We start from the raw sequence: 26,612 nt of genomic DNA on the forward strand, positions 1-26,612 counted from the left end.
GCAGCACACCAGGCTTCCCTGCCCCTCACTTATCTCCTGGAGTTTGCCCAAGTCCACTGCCTCGGTGATGCCATCCACCCATCTCATCTTCCGTCACCCTCTTCTCCTGCCTTCAATCACATTAGACCACCTAAAATTGTCTCACTTCTCATTGATGCTCAGCACTTTTTAAGCCTTTTTTCTGTGTTTCATTTTGAATAGTTGCTATTGCTATTCAAGTTCTCTCATCTTTTCATCTGCACTGTCTAATCTTCTGTTAATCCTGTTTAGAATGTTTTTCATTTCTTCAAAAAGTTGCATCTTTTTATATCATCAGTTTCTCTCTTTACCATGTTTATTGTTCATCTACATTCTCAGGCTAATGAGAGATATTTATAATATCTGTTGTAATGTCTTTGTCTGCTAATACCACCACTGTTGTAATTTCTAACATGTTTTTATTGTGTGAGTTTTCTCCTGACTGTGGGTTATATTTTCCTGCTGCTTTGCATGGCTGATGTATTTTTTTCTCCTTAATAAACTTTATTTTTTAGAATACTTTTAGATTTATAGAAGAATTGAAAATATAGTAGAGAGTTTTCATATACCTCATCCCTAGTTTATATTATCTTATATTTAGTGTGATACATTATTTACAATTAATGAACCATTACAAATACATTACTAGTAGCTAAAATCAATAGTTCATTTGAATTTCCTTCAGTTCAGTTCAGTCGCTCAGTTGTGTCCGACTCTTTGCGACCCACGCCAGGCCCCCCATCCATCACCAACTCCCGGAGTGAATTTCCTTAGTTTTTACTTAATGTCATTTTCCCATTCCATGATCCCATTGAAGGTGCAACATTACATTGAGTTTTAAGCTCTTCTTGGCTGTGACAATTTCTCAGGCTTTCCTTGTTTTTTGATGATTTTGACAGTTTTGAGGACTGCTGGTTCTGTATGTTGTAGGATGCCACGTTAGTGCAATTTGTCTGATGTTTTTCTCACAATAATGCTAGGGTTGTGAGTTACTGTGAGGGAGACCATGGAGTTAAAGTGTCGTTTTCATCATATCAAGCATACATTCTGTCAGCATAGTCTATGACTGTTGATGTTGGCTTTAATCACCTGGCTGAGGTAGTGTAAGTTATTTCCCTTCTCTTTTCCATACTTTGGAAAGCAATTTACTTTGTGCAGCTCACACTTAAGGAATGGATAGTTATGTAATTTGTCTCTTCTGGCTGTCAAACACGATCAGTTTTACATTGCTATTTGCTAACTTTGTTGTAATCCTTTAAGCTCTATTGATTTAACTTTGGCATTTAGTGAAGTTATTTGAAATAACTTTGCTCCTTTTGACACTTTAAGCTTTGTTGAGCCTTTAAGCTTTGTTAGTGTGTTTCAATAGAAGCCTTTAATTTTGGGCTAACTCTGCCAATTTTCTAAGATATTACCCTTCTGAGTACTCTGTCTGATGTTCCACATATTATAACATTTTTCCTGACTGGCAGGATTGAAAACTATTCCCAGTCTTGTGTGAGCTCTGCTTTCTGGAGATTCACTATCTAGATTTAATGAATTTCACTGTAGTCATGTGGCAATACTCAGTCACATCCTTGAGGGAATCCCTTTGTAGATGTTTTGATGTCTCTGTGCAGCTTCCTCCTCTGTTACTCCACCCTGAAAATTTTAGCTCTTTCAGGATCACAGTATTTTTCTTCTTGTACTCTTTGCCCCCAAACTTCACTTCTAGCATCATTTAAAGCACAAACTGACTTTTTCCTTACTTTTGGTATAATTTTACATTTAAGAAAATCAAATGGGATTTTTTTAATATATGGCTATTTTAATAATAATGTAACTATGGTCAAACCTTGGTAAAATATACTTTATACTTCTTATTTCTAGGCCTTTGCTTATTCTTATCCTGCAGATTCTTATTTTCTTCTTTCCTGCCTTATAAATGAGGCTGTTGCTTTAAGACAGGGGCTCATACTTTTTCTGTAAAGAGTTAGACAGTAAATATTTTAGGTTTTGGGGGTTGTTTGGTCTTGTCAAAACTACTTAACTATACCACTGTAGTGAAAAAGCAACCATGGACAATATGGCCATTCATGTATTTCAGTGCAGGGAACTGTTTTTATCTTAAAATATTTTAATATATTTTCTTTAGTTTTGTGTGTATCAATAAAATATCACCAAAATTCACTCCTTCATTTGACATACTCAGAGAGGGCATACTACATGCCGAGCATTAAGTTGGGCTCCAAGGATACAGAAATAAAAGACATAGTTTCCGCTCCCCAGGAGAGTCTCGAAGACCAAGTTAGAGTCTGCCGCAACCTTCTAGGTGAAAAATTATTAAGATGTAAGCCAGAGGCATGGTAATGGAACATAAAGAATAGATTCCAGAGACAGAATTCTGAGAGCTGAAATATACAGGACAGTAATTAGCGGTAAGGCATAGAGAAAGGTGATGTCAAGGATGGAAATACAGGGGATGCAGATTTTGGAGGGGGCTGATGAGTTCAATTTTGGCCATGTTGTGTTGACCTACAGAACAATTAAATGTATATATTCAAATGGATAATTATTCTAACTGGAGCTTAGGAAAGAGGCCAGAGCTGGAACAAATAATATTGAGTGAGGGTAGCTGAGCTATTGATATAAATGAGATTGCCTAAGGAGAATGAGAACATACAGTCAAGGAGAGAGCGCGTTATAGAGAATAACAACAGATGAAGGTCAATTAAGCCTCAGAAGGGACTGAGGAATTATCTGGCCAGAGAAATAAGAGAAAAAACAGGAAATAAAGTCCCCATGGAATCTAAAGCAAAGAGAGTGTCAAGGAGAAGGGAATGGTCACTCATACCAAATGCAAAGATAAATTTAGAAAATAACTGGAAGAGAGATGCTTTTAAAAATTGGTGGCTTTGATAGGGGTGATTTCAAAAGAGTGGAATGAGTATAAATTATTATATATTGTATAGGGTTCAGGAACAATTTGGAATGAGGCAGTAATGAAGTGAATAGATCACTCATTTGAGAAGTTTCAATAAGAAGGGAAGATGTATATGTAGAAGCAAAGACAAAAGAGGACTTCTAAAAACATACTGAAGGGAAGCAGCCTGTAGAAGGGCAGAAATCAATAGTATAAGAAAGGGAATAATTGGTGAATGTTGGGAAGACTGAGAGCTACAGAAAAGAGAGGTACTGACTTTACTTAGCTTTCTCCAAAACTGGAGAGGAGATAAAGACGGTAGAAGCAAATAATTTTGTAAGACAGGGTTTGCAGTGGGAGTAGGAAGAATTGAGGGATTCATCTCTTCATTCATCTATTCATTTATAAAATGTACTGTAGTTTCTCTGTGAAAGAGGAGATGAAACCTTCTGCCTGGAAGTAAGGACGAAGTGGTGGAACAGGGATTTGAGGAGGAGTTGAAGGTTTGAAATTGCTGTTGTGAGGAAGTGGAGAGGCTTTGATTTGGGAAATATAAGAGTTTGGGGCAGTGCTGATGGCCAAGCATAGAGTAGAAATAATGAATTTGTAGAAGTATCTGTATGCATGATTTTGTGATTTTCATCCTGCAATGGTGAGGAATTAGGATGTGAATTTGAATAGCTGAATAGATCCAAGGTTGGAGAGTTGCATGGCAGATGCTGCAGAAACAGAAACATAAGAGGACAAAAGTGTTGAGGTTATTGGCAACGAAGCTATCAATGCTAAACTGTTTAGGGAAGAATTTTAAGCCAGGAAGCAAAGAGATTAGGATAATGAAGAGAAATAGGAGACTAGAGATGTTAATGAAGTCAAGTCATGGTTGTAGGAAGAGATGGGAGTGAGAAAGCTCAAAAAATAAAAGAGTATGGCATACCTAAATTGAAGATTTTAGAGAATGAACAGTTCCTGATGACTACAAGTTCCAGAATATAGTCATTGATATGGACACCTTAAATGTAAAGGAGTCAAAAGTCATTAGCAGTAAAGTCAAACACATGCAAGAAGAGAAGGGCAGCTATATCCAAAAGACAGTAAAATCCCTTGAAATGATGGGCTAGATTTGATGTAGGAAGGTAAGGCCAACCCAAAATGCAGGGGGTATAACCAGGAAAGGTTTGTAGATGATAGCATTAAATACAGCCAGAGGGAAATGTGAAAAGGAATGACAGGAGCCTCAAATGAAGAATGATTTTTTAACATGAGATTGAGGAATAGAGCACAGGTCTGGAAGTGGTGGTGGTGGCTACCTGATCTCTAGCATCTGAATTTAGAAAATGAACAGTCTCTTGAACTTCTGGAACTTCTGGAAGCTGTTATTCAGTTAGCTTCTTTTTTTTTTGGAAGAATCAGTCTGGATTATGTTAAATTAAGGAGGTGATAAGGGAATTTTGTAAACTGAAGATGTATGAGAGTTAAATGGGAAGGTAGATCCAAAGGGCAGAGTGGAAATGGTTGGGTGGGAACAGATGGAGGATGGGTGAAGGCAGAGGAAGTAAAGAACAGAATAATGAGGATAAAAGTACAGTAGACATTAAATCATTAGAGAGATCTACAATCTGGGTATTTATGCGAAGGATAACAGGAATACAAAGCGTGGTGAAATTAGTTGGTGTCAAAGATTCATATGGAACTCTAATTGCAGTTCATTTAATTGTTTAACAAACAGTTACTTGAATACCTAGGAACAGTTTCAAATTTTGAAGATAGATGAGGAAACAAAACAAAGTCCCTGCCTTTCCAGAGATTACACTCTAGTGAAAGAGACAATCAAGTAATTTCACATACTGATAACTACTGTGAAGAAAACAAAGCATGATATACTCAACAAATAATTATTTATGAGAGAAAAGAAAGCAGGATAAGAGTATAAACCATGATAGATGGATGAACATGCTACTTTAGATAGAATGCCCAGAGAAAATCTCTTTGAGCAGGGTCTCCCTGTGTTTTATTGTAGACATTTCTAAACATACTGAAAAGTTTAAAGAATTTTACAGTAAATACTTCTATACCTAGCTAGATTCTATCAATAACATTCTATTGCACTTGCACGAATAAAGGTCTGAATGATGTTAAGGAGTAAACAATGTGGTGAAATAGTGTCCAGGGACAGAAATAGAAAGTGTAAAGTCCCTGTAGTAGGAATGAACTTAGTATGTTCAAAGAATAGCCAAAAAGCGAGGGTGGTTGGACCAAACTGAATGGGGGGAGGGAGGTGGTAAGCGGCTGGAGATGAGGTCAGAGAAGTGGGTAAATCATGCAGGCCTTGTCTCTTCGGTAAGGACTCTGGATTTTACCTTGGATGACAGGAAGCATGAGAGTATTTTGAGTAGGAGAACTAGATGATCTCATTCTTCTTCTTGGCAGAATAGGCTGCAGACAGGCAAGAGTGGAAACAGAGCAATTAAAAAGCTACTGCAGTAGTTTCAGGACACTGGTATTTGTGGAAGTTATGTCTATACATTCTGAGTAGGCTCAGAATATATTCTGAAGGTGGAGCTGACAGAACTTACTGTTGGACTGACTATGGCATAAGAAGAAAAGCTGGGATGCAAAGCTGACTCCTAGGAATCCTCAAAGCAAGGGCAGGCTGAGCTAGCTGGAGATGTCAGAGGCTTGGTTGATGAGAGCAGACGGGGGTTCTAAAAAGGTTAGCAGGAATTCTTTATGATACCTTCAAAGAAATTATAGTCCTCATATCCTAAAAAATAACAACCCTACATGAATGAGGATCGATCTGTGAGAGTGAGAAGATTTGGCCTACATGGAAAATCTTCAGGATTCTTCAAAGTCTCTTTGTTAGAAAGAAAAAGTCTCTGGGATGATGGAAAAGACTCAAGCTTTTCTGAGAAGAGAGAGATAGGCTGGATTGTTCTTGCTTCGGAGGATAAATAAATCCACTAACAATAAATGTGTTACAAATACAAATGCATATTTGTATCTTTGTCCATGATTTGAATAGTTTTTGTGTTTCCTTTATCAAATTTTGTGCCAAGGCTCAATTATCTCACATTTAGAATTTGTGTCACCTTCTTGCTAATATGCTTCCAACCTCTCTTCATTTAGAAATTCCTTTTTTATACTGCTGTCCATTGATCTGTCTAAACCACTTGTCAAATTACCTGTGATGAAGGACCAGTTTTAAAAACTAATGTTTGTAGAATATAAACGTTATTTGAAAAAATGGAGTTAAAAAAATTACAAAGTGCAAGCCCAGTTTTTTAACTAAATTGATTGAGATAAAATTACTTTCAGATTTCTATGACAGTTTCTAAGAGCTTACTCTTAATTTCTCTACCATCCTGTCCCAGACTGGCAATTACACAGTTTGTGAGTCACAGTCAGATCATCAGTGGCATTAACCATTCCAGACCTCAAAAGTTCCAGTGTCTATTAAACCAAATGCAAACTTACCACCACTGTCCTCTAAATTCTGTATCAGTTAGTTCAGTCTCATCTGCTCCTAACAGGCAAGCCCTTATCTTCTCTATCATGCAAGCTACTGTTTTTAACCCATTCTGTTTTTGCCATTGTTTACCCAAACACCTCATACATGTTACATCAAACTAAAATACTTATTGCCTTAGAGATCTTTTTTGGGCACACTTACTAAATCTTTATCCTTTCAGCATTTCTTATTAGAGTATAAATTGCTTCAGAGTAAAGTCTGATTTTTTACCACAAATATAAAAAATGTCTAGAATGTAGCCACATGGATATCAGAACAATATATATATATATATATATATATATATATATATATATATATAGTATATAAGTTATTACCTGCCCATCTAAGCATATATGGCATGGGGAGATAAAGCACATAAATACTGTCCATGGGAACTTGCATTCATCCCTTTTTCCCCATGCCCTGCTTTCTCTTATTTTCTTACTAGGCCTATCTCCATTAACTCTGGACCCTAAAACTGCTCACCCAAATCTAGTGCTCTCCAAAAACCGAACCAGTGTGTGGCATGGTGACATTAAGCAGCTAATGCCTGATGATCCAGAGAGGTTTGACTCAAGTGTGGCTGTGCTGGGCTCAAAAGGCTTCACATCTGGAAAGTGGTACTGGGAAGTGGAAGTAGCAAAGAAGACAAAATGGACAGTTGGAGTTGTCAGAGAATCCATCCTTCGAAAGGGCAGCTCTCCTTTAACTCCTGAGCAAGGATTCTGGCTTTTAAGACTAAGGAACCAAACCGATCTAAAGGCTCTGGATTTTCCTTCTTGCAGTCTGAAACTGACTAACAACCTCAACAAGGTGGGCATATATCTAGATTACGAGGGCGGACAAGTGTCCTTCTACAATGCTAAAACTATGACCCACATTTACACCTTCAGCAGCGTGTTCATGGAGAAACTTTACCCCTACTTCTGCCCTTGCCTTAATGATGGCGGAGAGAATAAAGAACCATTGCATATCTTACATCCACAGTAATCTGTCATACTATTGTGTAAATTCATAAAGTTATTAAAGAGGTACTGAAACAGTTTATCAGTCTCACTGGTTTCTCTTCCCAATGTATGGGGAACTCTGGAAAATGTAAAGAGGATTCACAAATTGAATTCCATTCTCAGTATTCTAAATGGATTTCACTGGAGCTTTTTGAGATGTTATTCTAATTCTCTGGGGTCTACTATGACACAGGAGCCACTTTCATGAGCATGCTCATCCATCCTTTTTTACCAGAGCAAAATGCAACTGGAGTTTGTGATGTTCAGGAACCCTTTTCAAACATGATCAGAAATTCTATCATGCAGTCCTTATTCTCCAACACAATGACTCTTAACAGATTATTTTTAGACATGCACTCTTCTTCCTATTTAATTATGCTCTTATGTAAATTTTACAAAACATTTATTTCCTGGAACCTGTTACTTTAATTAAAAGAAAACTGTTCCTGAGATTTAGAAAATAAGATGGACTGGGCTAGTTTATAATCTGGTCTTGAATTCTCTCAAGATACTTTTTTAGTCCAGCTAATCTCTGACTCTTTCTCGGTCTCTTTTTCTTGCTTTACCTATCTGTGGAGCATTTGTTTTTCTGTATTCAAATATATTTAAGTATATCCATTTACTTTTGACTATGTCCTTGCAGACATTCCTGCCTATAATTTAAACAGCAGTGTATTTCATCTTGTACTCCCCAATATATTCATTCTCTAGCTTGTTGCTTCTTTCTAAGCATTACTAACCTCAGCAGTACCCTTGGGGAACCATCCCTGTCTCCTTTCCACGGAACTCCCATCTAACTGGGCTTCATTCTCTATATCTGACAGTTTTTTTGGGAGGGATGGAGGGCAAGGAAGCAGTGCTTAGGATCTGCAGCATGGCCCTCTCAAATTACAATCAGCACAGCTCTTTTGGCAAGGTAAAAGCCCCCTATCCTATCTGTCATAGTGGAAGGATACCTACACTACAGGTAATATTTATGTAGTGCTGGAATACACAATATACATACATTTGTAACTGCTGATTTGGGCAAACAGCCATGACATGTTATGGCTACATTTAAGAAATGTTTTTTTAAAAAAAATGAATTCATTTAAACCAGAATGTAATAAAGACCTATTCTGTACCTGGAACCTTGCTAGATGTTTTGAAGGATATAAAAGTATAAAAAGAAAAAAAAAAAAAAAAAGGTTCACCTAGGAGGACTTAAAAGAAATTCAGGTACCTGGACCCCATTTAAGACCATTTAAATAAGAATCTCTAGCAGTTGGGGCCCAGGCATGTGTAGTTTCTAAAAGCTTACTAATGTGTCCAGGGCAGAGAACCACTGAACTAAAGGAACATGATTTCTCTCTTTTTTAAATCATAAAAAAAAACCAAAAACTTTAAACATAGAGAAAAATTACATACTTGTATGATAAACTCCCATATACTCTCCACCTACATTACCAATCATTAACATTTTGCCATATTTTCTTAGTCTCTCTTCCTGACATCCACCCCATATGATTTTGTGTGTGTCTATAATTATAACTAATGTAATTTTTGCTGAGCTACTTTAGAAGAACCTGAGGCATTAGGATTCTTATTCCTAAATACATCAGCAAGTATCTTCTAAGAACCAAGATATTCTCTTACGTAATCACAGTACTAAATTATCAAATTCAGAAAACTTAACATCAACACAATACTACTTATTAGCTAATATACAGTCCATATAAATAAGTAAATATTTCTAATGGTGGGATTTTAGGCACTGTGGTTAAAAAAAACCCTCAAGTAATATGACAAAGAATTTGGGGGAAAGATGAGGGTCTAATTAAGTCATATACAGGCAAAGTTTTAGATAATTGACATGTAAAGTCTGTCCTTTGGGACAGACAAGTGCTACAGAGTTCAGAGAAAGGGGAGGTCAATATTCACCAGTAGAGGAGGAGAAAATTCAAAGGAAAAGATGTGATTAAGTTGGACAAAATGAAAGATAAGTAGGAATGAATGTAAATTCTAATCTAGACTTGGAAAATGTATTTCTTAAAAATCAATGTTTTGTGGTAATGGTTGCATAGCCACACAAATATACTATAAATAGTGTTAGTTGCTCAGTCATGTCTGACTCTTTACAACCCCATGGACTGTAGTCCGCTGGGCTCCTCTGAATTCTCCAGGCAAGAATATTGAAGTGGGTAGTCATTTCCTTCTCCAGGGAATCTTCCTGACCCCGGGAGCAAACCCACATCTCCCGTACTGCAGGCAGATTCTTTACCTGCTGAGCCATCAGGGAAGCCCATACTATAAATAAGCTAACTGTAAACATAATGGGGAATTTTTATGAGAAGTATATTATACCACAGTAAAGTGTTTTTTAAAAAGGGAAAGAAAATAGTGAATGTTTTATTCAGATCACCAGGGGAATTACAACAGGCCACAGGTGTATACATATTTTCCACTATCTATAGGAATCAACCTTTAATACTTTTTCAGATATGCTACTTCAGCTTTCCAGTATTTGTCTTAACATAGATGACACAAATTTTCCCCCAGTTTCCCTAGATAATTGGTTATTCTATATTGAATAATTTGAAGAACCCAGTTACTGAGAACTCAGATTACAATTAAAAGTAGGAATTTTTTTTAAGGAGTATGAATTATAAAACACCAATATAGGACTGCCCTGTTAGACTCTGAATGCATGCATGCTAAATCATTTCAGTTGTGTCCAACTCTTTTGTGACCCCATGGACTAAAACCTGCCAGGATGCTCTGTCCATGGGATTACCCAGGCAAGAATACTGGAGTGGTTGTCATTTCCTCCTCCAGGGGATATTCCTGGCCCAAGGATCAAACCTGCGTATCTTATGTCTCCTGCATTGGCAGGTGGGTTTTACCACTAGTGCCACCTGGGAAGCCCAGACCCAGAATAGTTTTCACTAAGAAGCATGACTGGGGCTATCTTATATACTGTTTTCTCTCATGCCACAGGAGATGAGGCCAATAATAACCAAAAAATGAAGTAGAGGATAAAGAGTCTCCAGTCAGTGTGTTGGGATTCACTGAGGTGAGAACCTCAAAAGGAAAATGCCTTGTAAAATACATTCTGAAGAGTACATGTAATGCAATGTACAGTCTGGAGAATAATACAAAAAATCCCACTCATTAATTCACTATCTAGCTTTGGAAATACAACAGTATTGAAAACTTTTGAGGGCCCCTGTGTATCTCTCCCAGCCCTGAGTTAATCACTATTCTATGTTTTGTGTCTGTTTTTTCATTTGTAAATAATTCATAAATACATTTTTCCAACAAACGTTATTGTTTAGTTTTCCCATTCTACATGTATGTTTAGTTTTCCCATGTATGTATTCCTAGAAAGTATAGTTTCATTATGCCTGTTCTTTGAACTTTAAATAAATGGAATCATGCTGCATGTCTTCCTTAGCTTTTTTAAATTCAAACTTTTGTTGTATTCCAGTGTATGAAAATTAAACAATTTAAATAATCCAAACTACTGTTAATAAGTAAGTAGTTGTTTTTAGTTGTTTTATTTTTTAAATGATCTCTGTTGCTATCCTTATTAGCAACAATGCTGCCATACACATTATTGGATATGTGTACCAGTAAGTGGGGGCAAGAATTTGTCTAGGTTTATACCTAATAAGCAGTGGCACATAGGGCATGCACATCTTCAAGTAAGTAATGCTCAACAGTTGGTCAAATTGTGCCAATTTACACCATCACTAGCAGTGGGAGTCCCCATTAATCTAGGGCTTCCCTTGTGGCTCAGCCGGTAAAGAATCCGCCTGTAAAGCGGCAGATCTGGGTTCCATCACTTGGTTGGGAAGATCCCCTGGAAAAGGGAAAGGCTACCTACTCCAGTATTCTGGCCTGGAGAACTCCGGGTCGCAAAGAGTTGGACACGACTGAGCAACTTTCACTTTCACTTGTCATTTTTATTAGTAGGAGGGTACATATGTAAGGTGGATACATAATGGTATCTCACGGTTTTAGCTTGTATTTCCCTAATTACCACTATGGTTGAGCATCTTTTGAAAAGTTTATTATCCATTTAAGTTTCCTCTTCTGTGAAATGCCTATACAAATGTTTGTCCAATTTTTGCATAAGATTGTCTCTCATTGATTCACAAGATTACTTACATGTTCTGGATACCAATCCTGTTGGTTGTTTGCACTGCAAATACTTTCTCTGACAGCTTAATACTTTTGTCTCATTTTTAAAAATTTCTTCTCACAGGTCAGAGATAGTCTCCTGTGTTTTATTCTACATATTATAAAGTTTTGCCTTTTATATTTAAGTGCTTAATTAGTCAATCAGCTAGAAAGTAACAAGTATACATGTGCATGCACCTGAAAACATAATTTCAACATATAAAACAAAAATTAACAATATATTAATAAATCTGCAAATAATGGGAGACTTTAACATGTCTCTCTCAGTAACTGATAGAAGAATCAGACAATATGATTAACAAATTTGACTCAATGAACATAGGTTAGATAGAACACTGTACCCAACATCTGAGAACATCCAACAGCTGCAGGACATTCTTTGTAAATACACACAGGAGTCTGAACATATATTTCAGTCAGAAGGAAAGTTTCAAGAAATTTAAAATGATTATAATCACACCAGTTATATTCTTTGATCTTAAGTCATGTAAACTAGGTATCAATAACAAGATAACTAAACAGTCACATGAACTTGGAAGTTTTTAGTATTTTAAATAACCCATGGATCACAAAAATCCTATTGAAAATCTGAAAATATTTTTAATTGAATGATAATAAAAATAACATCTGAAAAACTGGCAAACTGTTTAAAGGAAATCAATAATCTTATATATGCATACTAGCAAAACAAAGTATGAAAAAAAGTCATCTCTTTCAAGAAATTAGAAAAAGAATAGCAATGTAAAGCCAAGAAAAGTAAGAAGGAAATTATAAGTGCAGGAATTAATGATATACAAATGAAACATATGAAAGTATCAAAAATGTCGCAAGTTTGTTCTTTGAAAAGGCTAATAAGAACTGCAAACTTCTGGTAAGACTAAGAAATGAAAAGAAGGCACAAGTAACTAGTATCACAAATGAAAATGGAACCACTGCTACAGAGCCTGACATTACAAAACATCATTTAAGTTTTTATTGCATGCTGAGTCACTCAGTCATGTGTGAGTCTCTGTGAACCTATGAACTGTAATCCGCCTGGCTTCTTTGTTCATTGGATTTCGCAGGCAATGCTCAACTTTATATCAATTTTTAAATTTTAGAATAAATTGACCCCATGCAGGAACAATGTGCTTATCAAAACTGATGTGGGGGAACGCTAAAGAATAACATAATTTAAACGTCGGTGATACATTAGTATATTAGGTTTTTTAAAAAAGGTTTTTGGGTTTTAGTTTTTTACTTTTTTTAGTCTTGCAATGGCAGCTTTTGAATCCTAACCACTGGACTACCAGGTAAGTCCCTTTTAAAATGGGATACTGATATTTTTGTTTAAGAATTCTTCTCTTTTAGAGACTCCAACTGAAACATTTATTTAAAAGAGATAAAATGGGTTTTGTTTCAAAATAATGACACAGCACAAAACCTTTGTTAATACTTAGGGCTTAAAACTCACAAGCAGGACACCTTCCTCCTCTGCCGAATCAGGGAAAGCTTAAACTGCTACTGCTAAGTCACTTCAGTCGTGTGCGACTCTGTGCGACCCCATAGAGAAGCCCACCAGGCTCCCCCGTCTCTGGGATTCTCCAGGCAAGAACACTGGAGTGGGTTGCCATTTCCTTCTCCAATGCATGAAAGTGAAAAGTGAAAATGAAGTCGCTCAGTCGTGTCCGACTCCTAGTGACCCCATGGACTGCAGCCCACCAGGCTCCTCGGTCCATGGGATTTTCCAGGCAAGAGTACTGGAGTTGGGTGCCATTGCCTTCTCGGAAAGCTTAGACAACTCTTCACAATTTCACAAGCAGCTGCGCACAGCTGGTAGAGACCAGAACCTTCTCCGTCGTGCCTCAGGCTTTTCGGAGGCATTACTCTGACAACCAATCATGGAGCTTGGCTTCGGACCCAGGACCAATCAGTGGCCTCACCTCCCGCCCCGCCCTGCCCCGCCCTCCGAGTCCTGGCGTGAGGAGCGTGAGGCCTCGCCATGTTTCAAGGGCAGCGGGGTTGGTTCTGTGGCAGCGTCAGCCACGACCTGAGGCAGTTTTGGGGTAGGAGGTTGGGCAGCAGGGGTGGGTGAAGTGGTGAGGAGAGCACCGCCCCTCCCTCTGGTACCTTGGCCCCAGGGCACTTGCTGGGCTCACCCTGTGCTCTTGCCTCCACAGTGGCTGAAGGGGGGACTATCAGTGACCCGAGGGCCGCCGACTTCTTGTTCAGCTGCGATGCCTCACACCCAGACACGCTGAGGTACCTGAAGGTCACCTGGGGGTACCTTTGGGGACATGAGGAACTAGGAGTTGTCGCTGGCAGTTGCTGTCGGCTAGTAAATATTGATTATAGGAAGAGACTGGAAACGAACAAATTCAGTCCGGTGTGGATGTGTGGGGAGGGGGAGGGGCAGGCTCAGAAATAGCTCACAGTCCCTTTTTTCTGCCGCTAAGGCCTGGCCTCCTACCCACTCCTCAAGTCTTTTCCCGACTTCAGGTTGTGTTTTTCCAGCAGACTTTCCCACATCCGTGTGATGCCTTGTAGAACTCTCCTGTTCAGTATATTTAAGCCAGATCTGATTGCCTGTTACCTTAAACGTTGTGTTCTGAAAATGTTGGTAATTTTTTGAGTAATAACTCCTACTCCCATTAGTCTATTAATTAATCCAATTAATCCAAGGTCAAACACCGTGTTCCGTGCTCCTGTAAATGTTCTTTGTTCTTGCTGCCACTATTTTAGTACACACCGTAAACTGCCTCTTGCCCTGATATCACAGGAACTTTCTGGGAGGTTGCTCTGACTCTGTCCACCAGTGAGCCCCCTTAACCTTGCAGTGGGATTATGTTTACGGAACAGAGGTCTGATCACGGTTCTGGCTCCCTCCCTTTCTCACCCCTTCACCCCCCACCTTCCAGTCTCCTGATCACCTACAGATAATTCTGTTTCCATTCATTTATTCTTTCTTTTGAAATGTTGAATACATTCTTGTTTATTTCATAACCTAAATTATTTCCTTTCTCCTAGAATATATCAGAGTCTTGATTACATAGAAGATAATGCTACAGTTTTTCACGCCTACTATCTCTCTGCTGTAGCCAATGCTGAAATAAAAAACTCGGTGGCTTTAGGTCATTTCATTCTTCCTCCTGCAAGCCTGCAAAAAGGTTAGCAAAGATCTTTAATCGCTCCGAAACTCCGAAATCCGGCTATGTCATTCAGCTTTACTGATATTTGTTCTTCATCAGAGCTTTTTGTTTTATATCATTTAATATAAATAGAAAAGCATGTACTTTGGATCAGATTGCCTTGGGTGTGTATTCTCGATTTGTTTATCATTCAGTCTTATATTAACCGAGCTCCTACTGTGCCACGTTTCAACCAAGGCGCTGGGGATTCAGTGGTAAATAAGACTGATGCAAATATTGTCCTCACATTGTTCACTGGTGAGAATCCAGCACTTAACTAGTTTTTGTGGCCTCCAGCAATTTCTCCCCAGTTGTTTTGAGGATAATATATTAAGTAATCTGACCTGTGAGTATATAATAAACGCTCATTGCTAGTTTTGACTCTCACCGTTATTTTTTCTGTTTTTTTCCTCCACTGATATTTCAAGATTCATCGTGATAATAAATCCATGTGTTTGTATTGTTTTTATATTATTTAAAGTACTTGCACATTATTTCAGCAACTGTATGAAGTAAAGAGCAAATGAATAAATTGCTTCTGAGATTTGTTCTTTCAGTTTTCCCTGCTAGGAACACACATTCTTAGCCTGTTCTGTCCAAATCCTACTATCCCATTTTTTAGATCTTCTTATTACCCAGTTCTTGATGTATTTCTTGATGTGTAGGTGTCCATCCCTAGAAAGACAGACTGAAAATAGTACAAATTCCCAGCGAGCAGTATTTAAAAAAAGAAACAACTTGAAAAATATTTCTGTAGAATAGCTTTGGGAACTTCAAGGATTGGCTTTCTTCCATAGTTGATGTCCTGGCAAAACCTAGTTGTAACTTAAAAAAGAAATTGTTCTAAGTGGTTACGCAAATATATTAATAACTGGATAGGAGAATTGATTTACTTAAAATCAGTGAATACCTACCTTCAGGGAGCTTATATTATGGAATGACTATCTGATCTAAGTTATCACTCCTATTAAATCTTTGAGTTTAACAACTGACATTAAAATGTATTCGACTTAAAAAAAATCCATTTTAAATGAAAACATGCTCCTTTTAAAAAATTTAAAGTATGCATTATCATTCACCTAGACTGGGATTGTCTAGTAAAAGCAAGAAAGGCAAATGTAAGCAACATACTAATTTTAGGTTTCCTAACACCCACAAGTTAATAAAAAAAGATGAAATTCATATTAAGAATATGTTTTATTTAACATAGCTAGAATATTATTTCAATATATAATCAGTATAAAATTATTGATAAATTTTTGTGTTCTTTTTTTTTTGATTCCAGGGTTTATTTTAAACTTTCAGCACATCTCAAGTTGGACTAACTACACATTTCAAATATGTACCTACATTTATCTAGGTAGCTTAGGTCTAGAGGAATCTAGACAGCTTAGGTCTAGAGGAATGTTAACATTTTTATCCTTGAGTGGGCTACTGTGGAAACCTGAGATCATTAATTTAAGAAGTCAGTCCTTTGACATGCTGAACATTGTAGAATTCCTGCACTATCATGCCCAATAGACATGTTGCTCACCCTACCTTCTTTTAACAAACTAAACTATTGAATTATTTAAAGTGAAAGTGAAGTCGCTCAGTCGTGTCTGACTCTTTGCGACCCGTGGACTGTAGCCCACAAAGCTCCTCCGTCCATGGGGTTCTCCAGGCAAGAATACTGGAGTGGGTTGCCATTTACTTCTCCAAATTTGAATTATTTAAGCACTCCACAAATTCAGGAATTTTATGCCTTTTATTTTGACTGGACAGTTATCTTTATTAATGCTTGGCCTAAACACACTGACACCTTATGAAAATACCATAGCAGAAAAAGTTTAGAACAATGATTTACATAATGCATTGGAATCATCTGGAATTTGTTAGAAATGCAAGTTTCCAGCTTCTCCTCAACAATCTGGTTCAATAGGAGTCCTCATTTTAAACAAATATCTCAGGTACTTTTGATACAAGTGGAATAATGCCGACCTAAAAATTTGAAACCTAAACAAAATTCAGTGAATTCTACAAAGTTACTATTTGAAAAATAATATTGGATTTATTTTTATTACTACAGAAATAAGGAGAAAAATTGGTAGTTTTATTTGGGAACAAGACCAACATTTTCTGATAGAAAAGGTAAGAGTAAATTAAGGTATACAGTTTATACAGAATATACAGTTTAAACAAAAAATTTGAAAGTGTAATCTTTAAAATATGTACTAGTGATGTGTTTGGAGAAGGCAATGGCACCCCATTCCAGTACTCGTGCCTGGAAAATCCCATGGATGGAGGAGCCTGGTGGGCTGCAGTCCATGGGGTCGCTAGGAGTCGGACACGACTGAGCGACTTCCCTTTCAATTTTCACTTTGGTGCATTGGAGAAGGAAATGGCAACCCACTCCAGTGTTCTTGCCTGGAGAATCCCAGGGACGGGGGAGCCTGGTGGGCTGCGGTCTCTGAGGTCGCACAGAGTCGGACACAACTGAAGCGACTTAGCAGCAGCAGTGATGTGTTAGTTCCAGTGACCCAGAGTAAGAAATTTAGACGGCATGTTTTTATTGAACATTGTCTCATTTGGCATTGTTTTTACACTAGTAACATTAGTGAAATTGAGATTTTTGTATGAATAAAATAAAAAGCTTGAAAGTTTGCCTCAGTAATATTAAGGGAATAATAGGTACACAGTATTTACCAGTTCTTTGCTGCCAGTGTAGATGCTATCTGATTAATTTCTTGTTGTAGTATTTGTTAAATGTTATGAGTAATACCTCAATAAATGTATGCAATACTGTAAATTTTTTAACTTTTGTCATCCTGCCTCACATTTGCCATGTTTTTTATTCACTTCAGAATCTTTATGCAAAGGCAAAATTGGTATAAGAATTTATCCAAAAAGAATAATGATGGTGATGGATTATAATACTTAAATTTTTTTTTTAAATCCATGATTCCACAGTTATACTCCAAAGCATAAAGAAAGAAAAAAAAAGAACAGAGGAACAAAAGGAGGAAAAAAGGCAGAAAGTAAAGAGGGAAGGAGGGAAGTAAAAGATGGGGTAGGAAAAATTTCCTTTTAGAATAAAAGGTGATAAATGTAGAAAGGATGATAGGGTAGAAAATTTGCACTTTACCACTCCCAATAAAATAGTTGATTTAGGCAAGGGCCATAAATGGATGCTAAAATCATTATCTAAAATGATCACCTCACAGATTACTTATTAATTACAAAGGCAAGCATTGCTTATACTTTTACAATGGAGGGATCTGGCAGACAGCGTCTTAACCAACTGATCAAATTTAGCATCACCAATTTGAAACAACCTCTTGTTATGTTCAGCTCAATGTGATATAATAAAAAGGACACAGTATAGGGAATTCCGGAGAAGGCAATGGCACCCCACTCCAGTACTCTTGCCTGGAAAATCCCATGGACGGAGGAGCCTGGTAGGCTCTAGTCCATGGGATTGCTAAGAGTCGGGCATGACTGAGCGACTTCACTTTCACTTTTCGCTTTCATGCATTGGAGAAGGAAATGGCAACCCACTCCGGTGTTCTTGCCTGGAGAATCCCAGGGACAGAGGAGCCTGGTCGGCTGACGTCTATGGGGTTGCACAGAGTCAGACACGACTGAAGTGACTTAGCATAGCATAGCATAGGGAATTCCCTGGCAGTCCAGTAGGACGCAGCACTCTTATTGCTGAGGGCCCAGATTCAATCCTTGGTCGTAGAAATAAGATTCCAGGAGCTGCCAAAGCAACATTAAGAAAACACAGTATTATCTTGTGTTCTTGTTCAAGGTTCTGAATTTAATTATGAGCAAATACTCAAATCCTTGACTTGTTAGAGTGTTCCTGGGACATAAATGGTGGTAGAATGGTTATTATTTGATAATAATTATTGAGTATACCAAAAGACCCTTGAAGACCATTACTCTGTTTTAGAAATGAGAAGACTGAGATAAGAAGGTAAGACCTCTGACTTAGTTCACATAGCCAGATATTAGTAAAGTGGAACCAAATTTTCTCAGCTCCAGCCCAATCCAGTGTTTCTTTAATGTATTAGTAGCATATGCCTGTATTGACTGTTGACTCTAGAAATTGTATGATTATATGATAAGGGATTTTGTTCTTTCAAATACTGATTGATATTGAATATTAACTAATTATAATAACACAACCATGGAATTTGTAAGTAGAAGTTACCTCTTTTAATGGCAATAGCAAGGGTAAATCTGGAAAGTAATTTGGGAAACATTATTATTGTTTAGAGTGGGCTTGCAACCTATATATAGAAATTTCCTAATGGAATATTATGTAAATATGTTATAGATACCAGAATCTGAGGTCTGTCAACTTTAACATAATCTTTTGGAAAAGCTTTATATATGTTTATTTTGTAACTCTTTTGTAACTCCATAGCTAAATGTTTCACTTTAATTTTGAAGGGATAACAATTTGTTCAACTTACTTCATATTTTTGATTTGTAACTTGCAGGATGCCTAGGAATTTTCATGTTGAGGATTTTAAGAAAGTTTAAATCAATAACACTTTTTTTGGCTTCTTTTTTTTTTTTTAAACCAAAGAGTTATATGACCACATTAGGGAAAATTTCAAAAATCAATAAGAATAAAATCAGTCAGTTTTACTATCTAACACAAGTATAGCTTATATTTTTAAAATCCAGGTCTCCTTTCTTTATGTATCTCTAAAAATAGATAATTCTGTGTGTGTATATACAAAATTTTGTGAGTTTTTCCTATGAAACGAAATGGAATGGGTCTGAATTTGTAGATACTTTTGTGACTGTTGGTATATATATATTGCCAATTTACTTTAAAAAAAATGATATTGATTGCATGATTGGTATGGCTGATTTTTTTAAATGTGATTTTTTTTTGCTATCCACAGCATGATGAAGTAACATCAAATGAACTAAAGGTCTTTAGGGAAAGCAGTGTACTAGCAACAGATCACAAGAAAGACTTATCCAAAAGGTACTGAATTTGTATACTTCACTGATTTGTATACTTCATTCAGTATACACACCTTTGAACACTGTGTCTTAATCTCATTTAATCTTCAGTCTTCTTATGACATTGGTATCATTATCACCATTTTACAGAAATTGCCATTTTACAGAAAAAGAGATCAAGTATAGGTCAGTTCAGTTCAGTTGCTCAGTCGTGTCCAATTCTTTGCGACCTCATGGACTGCAGCACGCCAGGCTTCCCTGTCCATCACCAACTCCCGGAGTTTACTCAAACTCATGTCCATAGAATCGGTGATGCCATCCAACCATCTCATCCTCTGCCGTCCCCTTCTCCTCCTGCCTTCAATCTTTCCCAGCATCAAGGTTCTTTTCTAGTGAGTCAGTTCTTTGCATCAGGTGGCCAAAGTATTGGAGGTTCAGCGTCAGCATCAGTCCTTCCAATGAATATTCAGGACTGATTTCCTTTAGGATTGACTGTTGGATCTCCTTGTAGCCTAAGGGACTCTCAAGAGTCTTATCCAACACCACAGTTCAAAAGCATAAGTTCTTCGGCACTCAGCCTTCTTTATAGTCCAGCTCTCACATCCATACATGGCTGCTGGAAAACCATAGCTTTGACTAGACAAACATTTGTCGGCAAAGTAATGTCTCTGCTTTTTAATATGGTGTCTAGGTTGGTCATAGTTTTTTTTCCAAGGAGCAAGAATCTTTTAATTTCATGGCCGCAGTCACCATCTGCAGTGATTTTGGAGCCCCCCAAAATAATGTCTGTCACTGTTTCCATTGTTTCCCCATCTATTTGCCATGAAGGATGGGCCTGGATGCCATGATCTTAGTTTTCTGAATGTTGAGTTTTAAGCCAACATTTTCACTCTCCTCTTTCACTTTCATCAAGAGACTCTTTAGTTCTTCACTTTTCTGCCATAAGGGTGGTGTCAACTGCGTATCTGAGGTTATTGGTATTTCTCCCAGTAATCTTGATTCCAGCTTGTGCTTCATCCAGCCCATCATTTCTCATGATGTACTCTGTATATAAGTTAACTAAACAGGGTGACAATATTCAGCCTTAACGTACTTTCCCAATTTGGAACCAGTCTGTTGTTCCATGTCCGGTTCTAGCTGTACTTCTGGACCTGCAGATACATTTTTCAGGAGGCAGGTCAGGTGGTCTGGTATTCCCATCTCTTGAAGAATTTTCCACAGATTTTTGTGATCCACACAGTCAAAGGCTTTGGTGTAGTCAATAAAGCAAATGTTTTTCTGGAACTCTCTTGCTTTTTTGATCCAGTGGATGTTGGCAATTTGATCTCTGGTTCGTCTGCCTTTTCTAAATCCAGCTTGAACATCTGGAAGTTCATGGTTCATGTACTGTTGGAGAATTTTGAGCATTACTTTGCTAGCATGTGAGATGAGTGCAATTGTGTGATAGTTTGAACATCCTTTGGCATTGCCTTTCTTTGGGACTGGAATGAAAACTGACCTTTTCCAGTCCTGTGGCCACTGCTGAGTTTTCCAGATTTGCTGGCATATTGAGCCCTCATAGATCAGTTTTTAAAGAATCTGCCTGCAATGCAGGAGACCCTGGTTCGATTCCTGGGTCTGGAAGATCCTCTGGAGAAGGGATAGGCTACCCATTCCAGTGTTCTTGGGCTTCCCTCGTGGCTCAGCTGGTAAAGAACTTGCCTGCAGTGTGGGAGACCTGGGTTCGATCCCTGGTTGGGAAGATCCCCTGGAGAAGGGAAAGGCTACCCACTCCAGTATTCTGGCCTGGAGAATTCGAGGGACAGTCCATGGAATCTCAAAGAGTTGGACATGACTGAGTGACTTTCACTCACACAGTCACTGAGTGCAGCACTTTCACTGCATCATCTTTTAGGATTTAAAATAGCACAACTGTAATTTCATCACCTCCACTGGCTTTGCTTGTAGTGATGTTTCCTAAGGCTCACTTGACTTCACGTTCCAGGATGTCTGGCTCTAGGTGAGTGATCACACCATCATGGTTATCTGGGTCACTAGATCTTTTTTATATACTTTTTCTGTGTATTGGTGCCACCTCTTCTTAATATCTTCTGCTTCTGTTAGGTCCATACCATTTCTGTCCTTTATTGTGCCCTTCTTTGCATGAAATGTTCCCTTGGGATCTCTAATTTTCTTGAAGAAATCTCTAGTCTTTTCCATTCTGTTGTTTTCCTCTAATTTATCATTGATCACTAAGGAAGGCTTTCTTATCTCTCCTTGCTATTCTTTGGAACTCTGCATTCAAATGGGTATATCTTTCCTTTTCTCCTTTGCCTTTTACTTCCTCAGACAACCATTTTGCCTTTTTTGCATTTCTTTTTATTGGGGATGATCTTGATCGCTGCCTCCTGTACAATGTCATGAACCTCTGTTCATCATTCTTCAGGCAGTCTGTCTATCAGATCTAATCCCTTAAATCTGTTGGTCACTTCCACTGTATAAGATTTAGGTCATACCTGAATGGTCTAGTGGTTTTCCCTGCTTTCTTCCATTTAGGTCTGAATTTTGCAATAAGGAGTTCATGATCTGAGCCACATTCAGCTCCTAGTCTTATTTTTGCTGACTATATAGAGCTTCTCCATTTTCACCTGCAAAGAATATAATCAGTCTGATTTTGGTGTTGACCATCTGGTGATGTCCATGTGTAGAGTCTTCTCTTGTGTTGTTGGAAGAGGGTGTTTGCTATGACAAGTATGTTGTCTTGGCACAACTGTTTTAGCCTTTGCCCTGCTTCATTTTGTACTCCAAGACCAAACTTGCCTGTTACTCCAGGTATCTCTTGATTTTCTACTTTTGCATTCCTGAAATGAAAAGGACATCTTTTTTGGGTGTTCATTCCAGAAGGTCTTGTAGGTTTCATAGAACCGTTCAACTTCAGCTTCTTCAGCATTAGTGGTTGGGGCATAGACTTGGATTACTGTGATATTGAATGGTTTGCCTTGGAAATGAAAAGAGATCATTCTGTTGTTTTTTGGATTGCATCCAAGTACTGCATTTTGGACTCTTTTATTGACTTTGATGGCTACTCCATTTCTTCTAAGGGATTCTTGCCCATAATAGTAGATATAATGGTCATCTGAGTTTAATTCACCCATTCCAGTCCATTTTAGTTCACTGATTCCTAAAATGTCAATATTCACTCGTATCATGTTTGACTACTTCCAATTTACCTTGAATCATGGACCTAACATTCCAGGTTCCTATGCAATATTGTTCTTTACAGCATCGGACTTTACTTTCATCACTAGTCACATTCACAACTGGGTGTTGTTTTTGGTTTGGCTCTGTCTCTTCATTCTTTCTGGAGTTATTTCTCCACTGTTCTCCAATAACATATTGGGCACCTACTGACCTGGGGAGTTCATCTTTCAGTGTCCTATCTTTTTGCCTTTTCATACTGTTCCTGGGTTCATGAGGCAAGAGTACTGAAGTGGTTTGCCATTCCCTTCTCCAGTGGACCACATTTTGTCAGAACTCTCCACCATGACCCATCTGTATAGGGTGGCCCTACACAGCATGGCTCATAGTTTTATTGAGTTAGACAGGGCTTTGGTCCATGTGGTCAGTTTGATTAGTTTTCTGTGATTATGGTTTTCATTCTATCTGCCCTCTGATGGATAAGGATAAGGGGCTTATGGGAGCTTCCTGATGGAAGAGACTGACTGAGGGGGAAACTGGGTCCTGTTCTGATGGGCACGGCTGTGTTCCCTCCTTGGGTATGGCTAAGCCCTCTTGGAGGAGGTCGCCATTAACCCTACCACAGAGTGGCCAGAACTTACACAGGACTGGGGAACTGACTCTTGGAGGGCACAAACAAAACTTTGAGCACACCAGGACCCAGGAGAAAGGAGCAGTGACCCCACAAGAGACTGACCCAGACTTGCCTGTGAGTGTCGTGGCATCTCTGGCGGAGGTGTGGGTCAGTGGTGGTGTGCAGCAGGGTCAGGGGCACTGAGTGCGGCAGTGTGTGCATGACCCTTCTGAAGGAGGTCACTGTTATCCTCATCACCTCCACCATAGACTGGCCTCAGGTCAAACAACAGGGGGGGAACACAAGTGTAGGTAGATGAAGTAATTTCCCCAAAGTCACACAAACTTTTAATAAGTGAGGAGAAGCAGGATTTTAACTGGGTCAGTCTAATTCCAGAACCCATGCATTTAACCATATTATGCTAGACTATCCTTACAGAAAAGAAACAGGATTTTTTTGATTACTGTGATATTATTTTAAAATGTATATAATATAATAAGGAAATAAACTAAATATTAGTAATTTTATTAGGATTGGAGGATTAGGAAGAGGATTTCCCTCTTTTCCAAATTGTGTATAATGTGGCTACTTTGGCTTAAGAAATAAAAGTTATATTTTAAAAGACAAACAAACATGGACTTGGCATTGTGTTAGGGCTAATCTGTGAGATGCACCTTTCTTTCAGGCTTATTCACTATCTAGTCCCAATACTATATTTTCCACTTCAGTGGTTTCTAGATGTTCATAGGGAGCATTAACTATTGAAAGTATGGGATTTAGCTGCTGAAATAAAATGATCTTTCTTCAATATAAAAATTAATGAGTTTAATTTATATAGTGTAGTTTTTTTACCTTCAAGTTTTTTCCCATAATATTTTCTTGTTCCTTTTGTACCTCCTATATAGTTTTCCTTAATTTGATATACATTGTTATCTGATGTAGCACAAAGTTGTGTATTTAATTTTAGTGAACTATTGCTTCATGGTCCCGTGACTTATAGATAATCCACCACTTAAGTTTGAATATCCATATTCTAGGTCTTTGTATTAAAAAGCAGAGACATGACTTTGCCAACAGAGGTCCGTCTAGTCAAGGCTATGATTTTTCCAGTAGTCATGTATGGATGTGAGAGTTGGACTATAAAGAAAGCTGAGCACCGAAGAACTGATGCTTTTGAACTGTGATGTTGGAGAAGACTCTTGAGAGTCCTTGGACTGCAAGGAGATCCAACCAGTGCATCCTAAAGGAAATCGGTCCTGAATACTCATTGGAAGGACTGATGCTGAAGCTGAATCTCCAATACTTTGGCCACCTGATGCAAAGAGCTGACTCATTTGAAAAGACCCTGATGCTGGGAAAGATTGAGGGCAGGAGGAGAAGGGGATGACAGAGGATGAAGTGGTTGGATGGCATTACCGACTCGATGGACATGGGTTTGGGTAGACTCCGGGAGTTGGTGATGGACAGGGAGGCCTGGCATGCTGTGGTTCATGGGATCGCAAAGAGTTGAACATGACTGAGCGACTGAACTGAACTGAACTGAATCTCTATTCATAGAACTCCTTTGAACTTGTTATCCTTTTTGAGATAAGAAACTGGTAAGGTTAGGAAGAAAAATGAAATTGAAAAGTTGAGACCATGAAGATATTAAGGAATTAGTAAAGGAGAGAAGAGTTATCCTAAGTGACCTTGTAAGAGAAGAATCGGAAAAGGAAATTTTTTCTTACTTTATTTTTTTCAGTTTTATATATTTATTTTCTTTACAATATTGTATTGGTTTTGCCGAGTCTGCCATGGGTGTACATGTGTTCCCCATCCTGAACCCTCCTCCCACCTCCCTCCCCATCCCATCCCTCTGGTTCATCCCCTGCACCATCCGCGAGCACCCTGTATCATGCATCGAACCTTGACTGGCGATTCATTTCACATATGATAATTTACATGTTTCAATGCCATTCTCCCATATCATCCTGCCCTCGCCCTCTCCCACAGAGTCCAAAAGACTGTTCTATACATCTGTGTCTCTTTTGCTGTCTCGCATACAAGGTTATTGTTACCATCTTTCTAAATTCCATATATATGCGTTAGTATACTGTATTGGTGTTTTTCTTTCTGGCTTACTTCAGTCTGTATAATAGGCTCCAGTTTCATCCACCTCATTAGAACTGATTCAAGTGTATTCTTTTTAATGGCTGAGTAATATTCCATCGTGTATATGTACCACAGCTTTCTTATCCATCTGCTGATGGACATCTAGGTTGCTTCCATGTCCTGGCTATTATAAACAGTGCTACGATGAACATTGGGGTACACGTGTCTCTTTAAATTCTGGTTTCCTCAGTGTGTATGCCCACAGTGGGATTTCTGGGTCATAAGGCAGTTCTGTTTCTAGTTTTTTAAGGAATCTCCACACTGTTCTCCATAGTGGCTGCACTAGTTTGCATTCCCACCAACAGTGTAAGAGGGTTCCCTTTTCTCCACACCCTCTCCAGCATTTATTGCTTGTTGACTTGATTCGCAGCCATTGTGACTGGCATGAAATGGTACCTCATTGTGGTTTTGATTTGCATTTCTCTGATAATGAGTGATGTTGAGCATCTTTTCATGTGTTTGTTAGCCATCTGTATGTCTTTGGAGAAATGTGTGTTTAGTTCTTTGGCCCACTTTTTGATTGGGTCATTTATTTTTTCTGGAATTGAGCTGCAGGAGTTGCTTATGTATTTTTTAGATTAATTTGTCTGTTGCTTAATTTGCTATTATTTTCTCCCATTCTGAAGGCTGTCTTTTCACCTTGCTTATAGTTTTCTTTGTTGTGCAGAAGCTTTTAAGTTTAATTAGGTCCCATTTGTTTATTTTTGCTTTTATTTCCAATATTCTGGGAGGTGGGTCATAGAGGATCCTGCTGTGATTTATGTCGGAGAGTGTTTTGCCTATGTTCTCCTCTAGGAGTTTTATAGTTTCTGGTCTTACATTGAGATCTTTAATCCATTTTGAGTTTATTTTTGTGTATGGTGTTAGAAAGTGTTCTAGTTTCATTCTTTTACAAGTTGTTGACCAGTTTTCCCAGCAC

At 38.1% G+C, this 26,612-nt stretch overlaps 2 protein-coding genes across 3 annotated transcripts in view; both read left to right on the top strand.

The window, feature by feature from the left end:
- TRIM69 (tripartite motif containing 69) overlaps nt 1–8,376 on the top strand; it is a 36,732-nt gene extending 28,356 nt beyond the window's left edge. The window contains exon 8 of one of the 2 annotated variants that reach the window (XM_070798042.1): nt 6,880–8,376. In XM_070798042.1, the coding sequence (XP_070654143.1) occupies nt 6,880–7,421 (542 nt within the window). In that variant the 3' untranslated portion in view covers nt 7,422–8,376. The remainder of the gene's footprint in view (nt 1–6,879) is intronic. The other variant, XM_019967990.2, reaches the window with a different exon arrangement.
- A 5,191-nt stretch (nt 8,377–13,567) lies between these two features.
- The window catches only part of TERB2 (telomere repeat binding bouquet formation protein 2), a 44,242-nt gene continuing 31,197 nt past the window's right edge, over nt 13,568–26,612 (top strand). Inside the window, exons 1-5 of the mRNA XM_070798043.1 lie at nt 13,568–13,665; nt 13,780–13,861; nt 14,627–14,766; nt 16,856–16,917; nt 19,689–19,774. Of these exons, the coding sequence (XP_070654144.1) occupies nt 13,602–13,665; nt 13,780–13,861; nt 14,627–14,766; nt 16,856–16,917; nt 19,689–19,774 (434 nt within the window). The 5' untranslated portion in view covers nt 13,568–13,601. The remainder of the gene's footprint in view (nt 13,666–13,779; nt 13,862–14,626; nt 14,767–16,855; nt 16,918–19,688; nt 19,775–26,612) is intronic.

Source organism: Bos indicus, chromosome 10, assembly GCF_029378745.1.
Source record: "Bos indicus isolate NIAB-ARS_2022 breed Sahiwal x Tharparkar chromosome 10, NIAB-ARS_B.indTharparkar_mat_pri_1.0, whole genome shotgun sequence".
In the NCBI taxonomy this organism is placed as follows: domain Eukaryota; kingdom Metazoa; phylum Chordata; class Mammalia; order Artiodactyla; family Bovidae; genus Bos; species Bos indicus.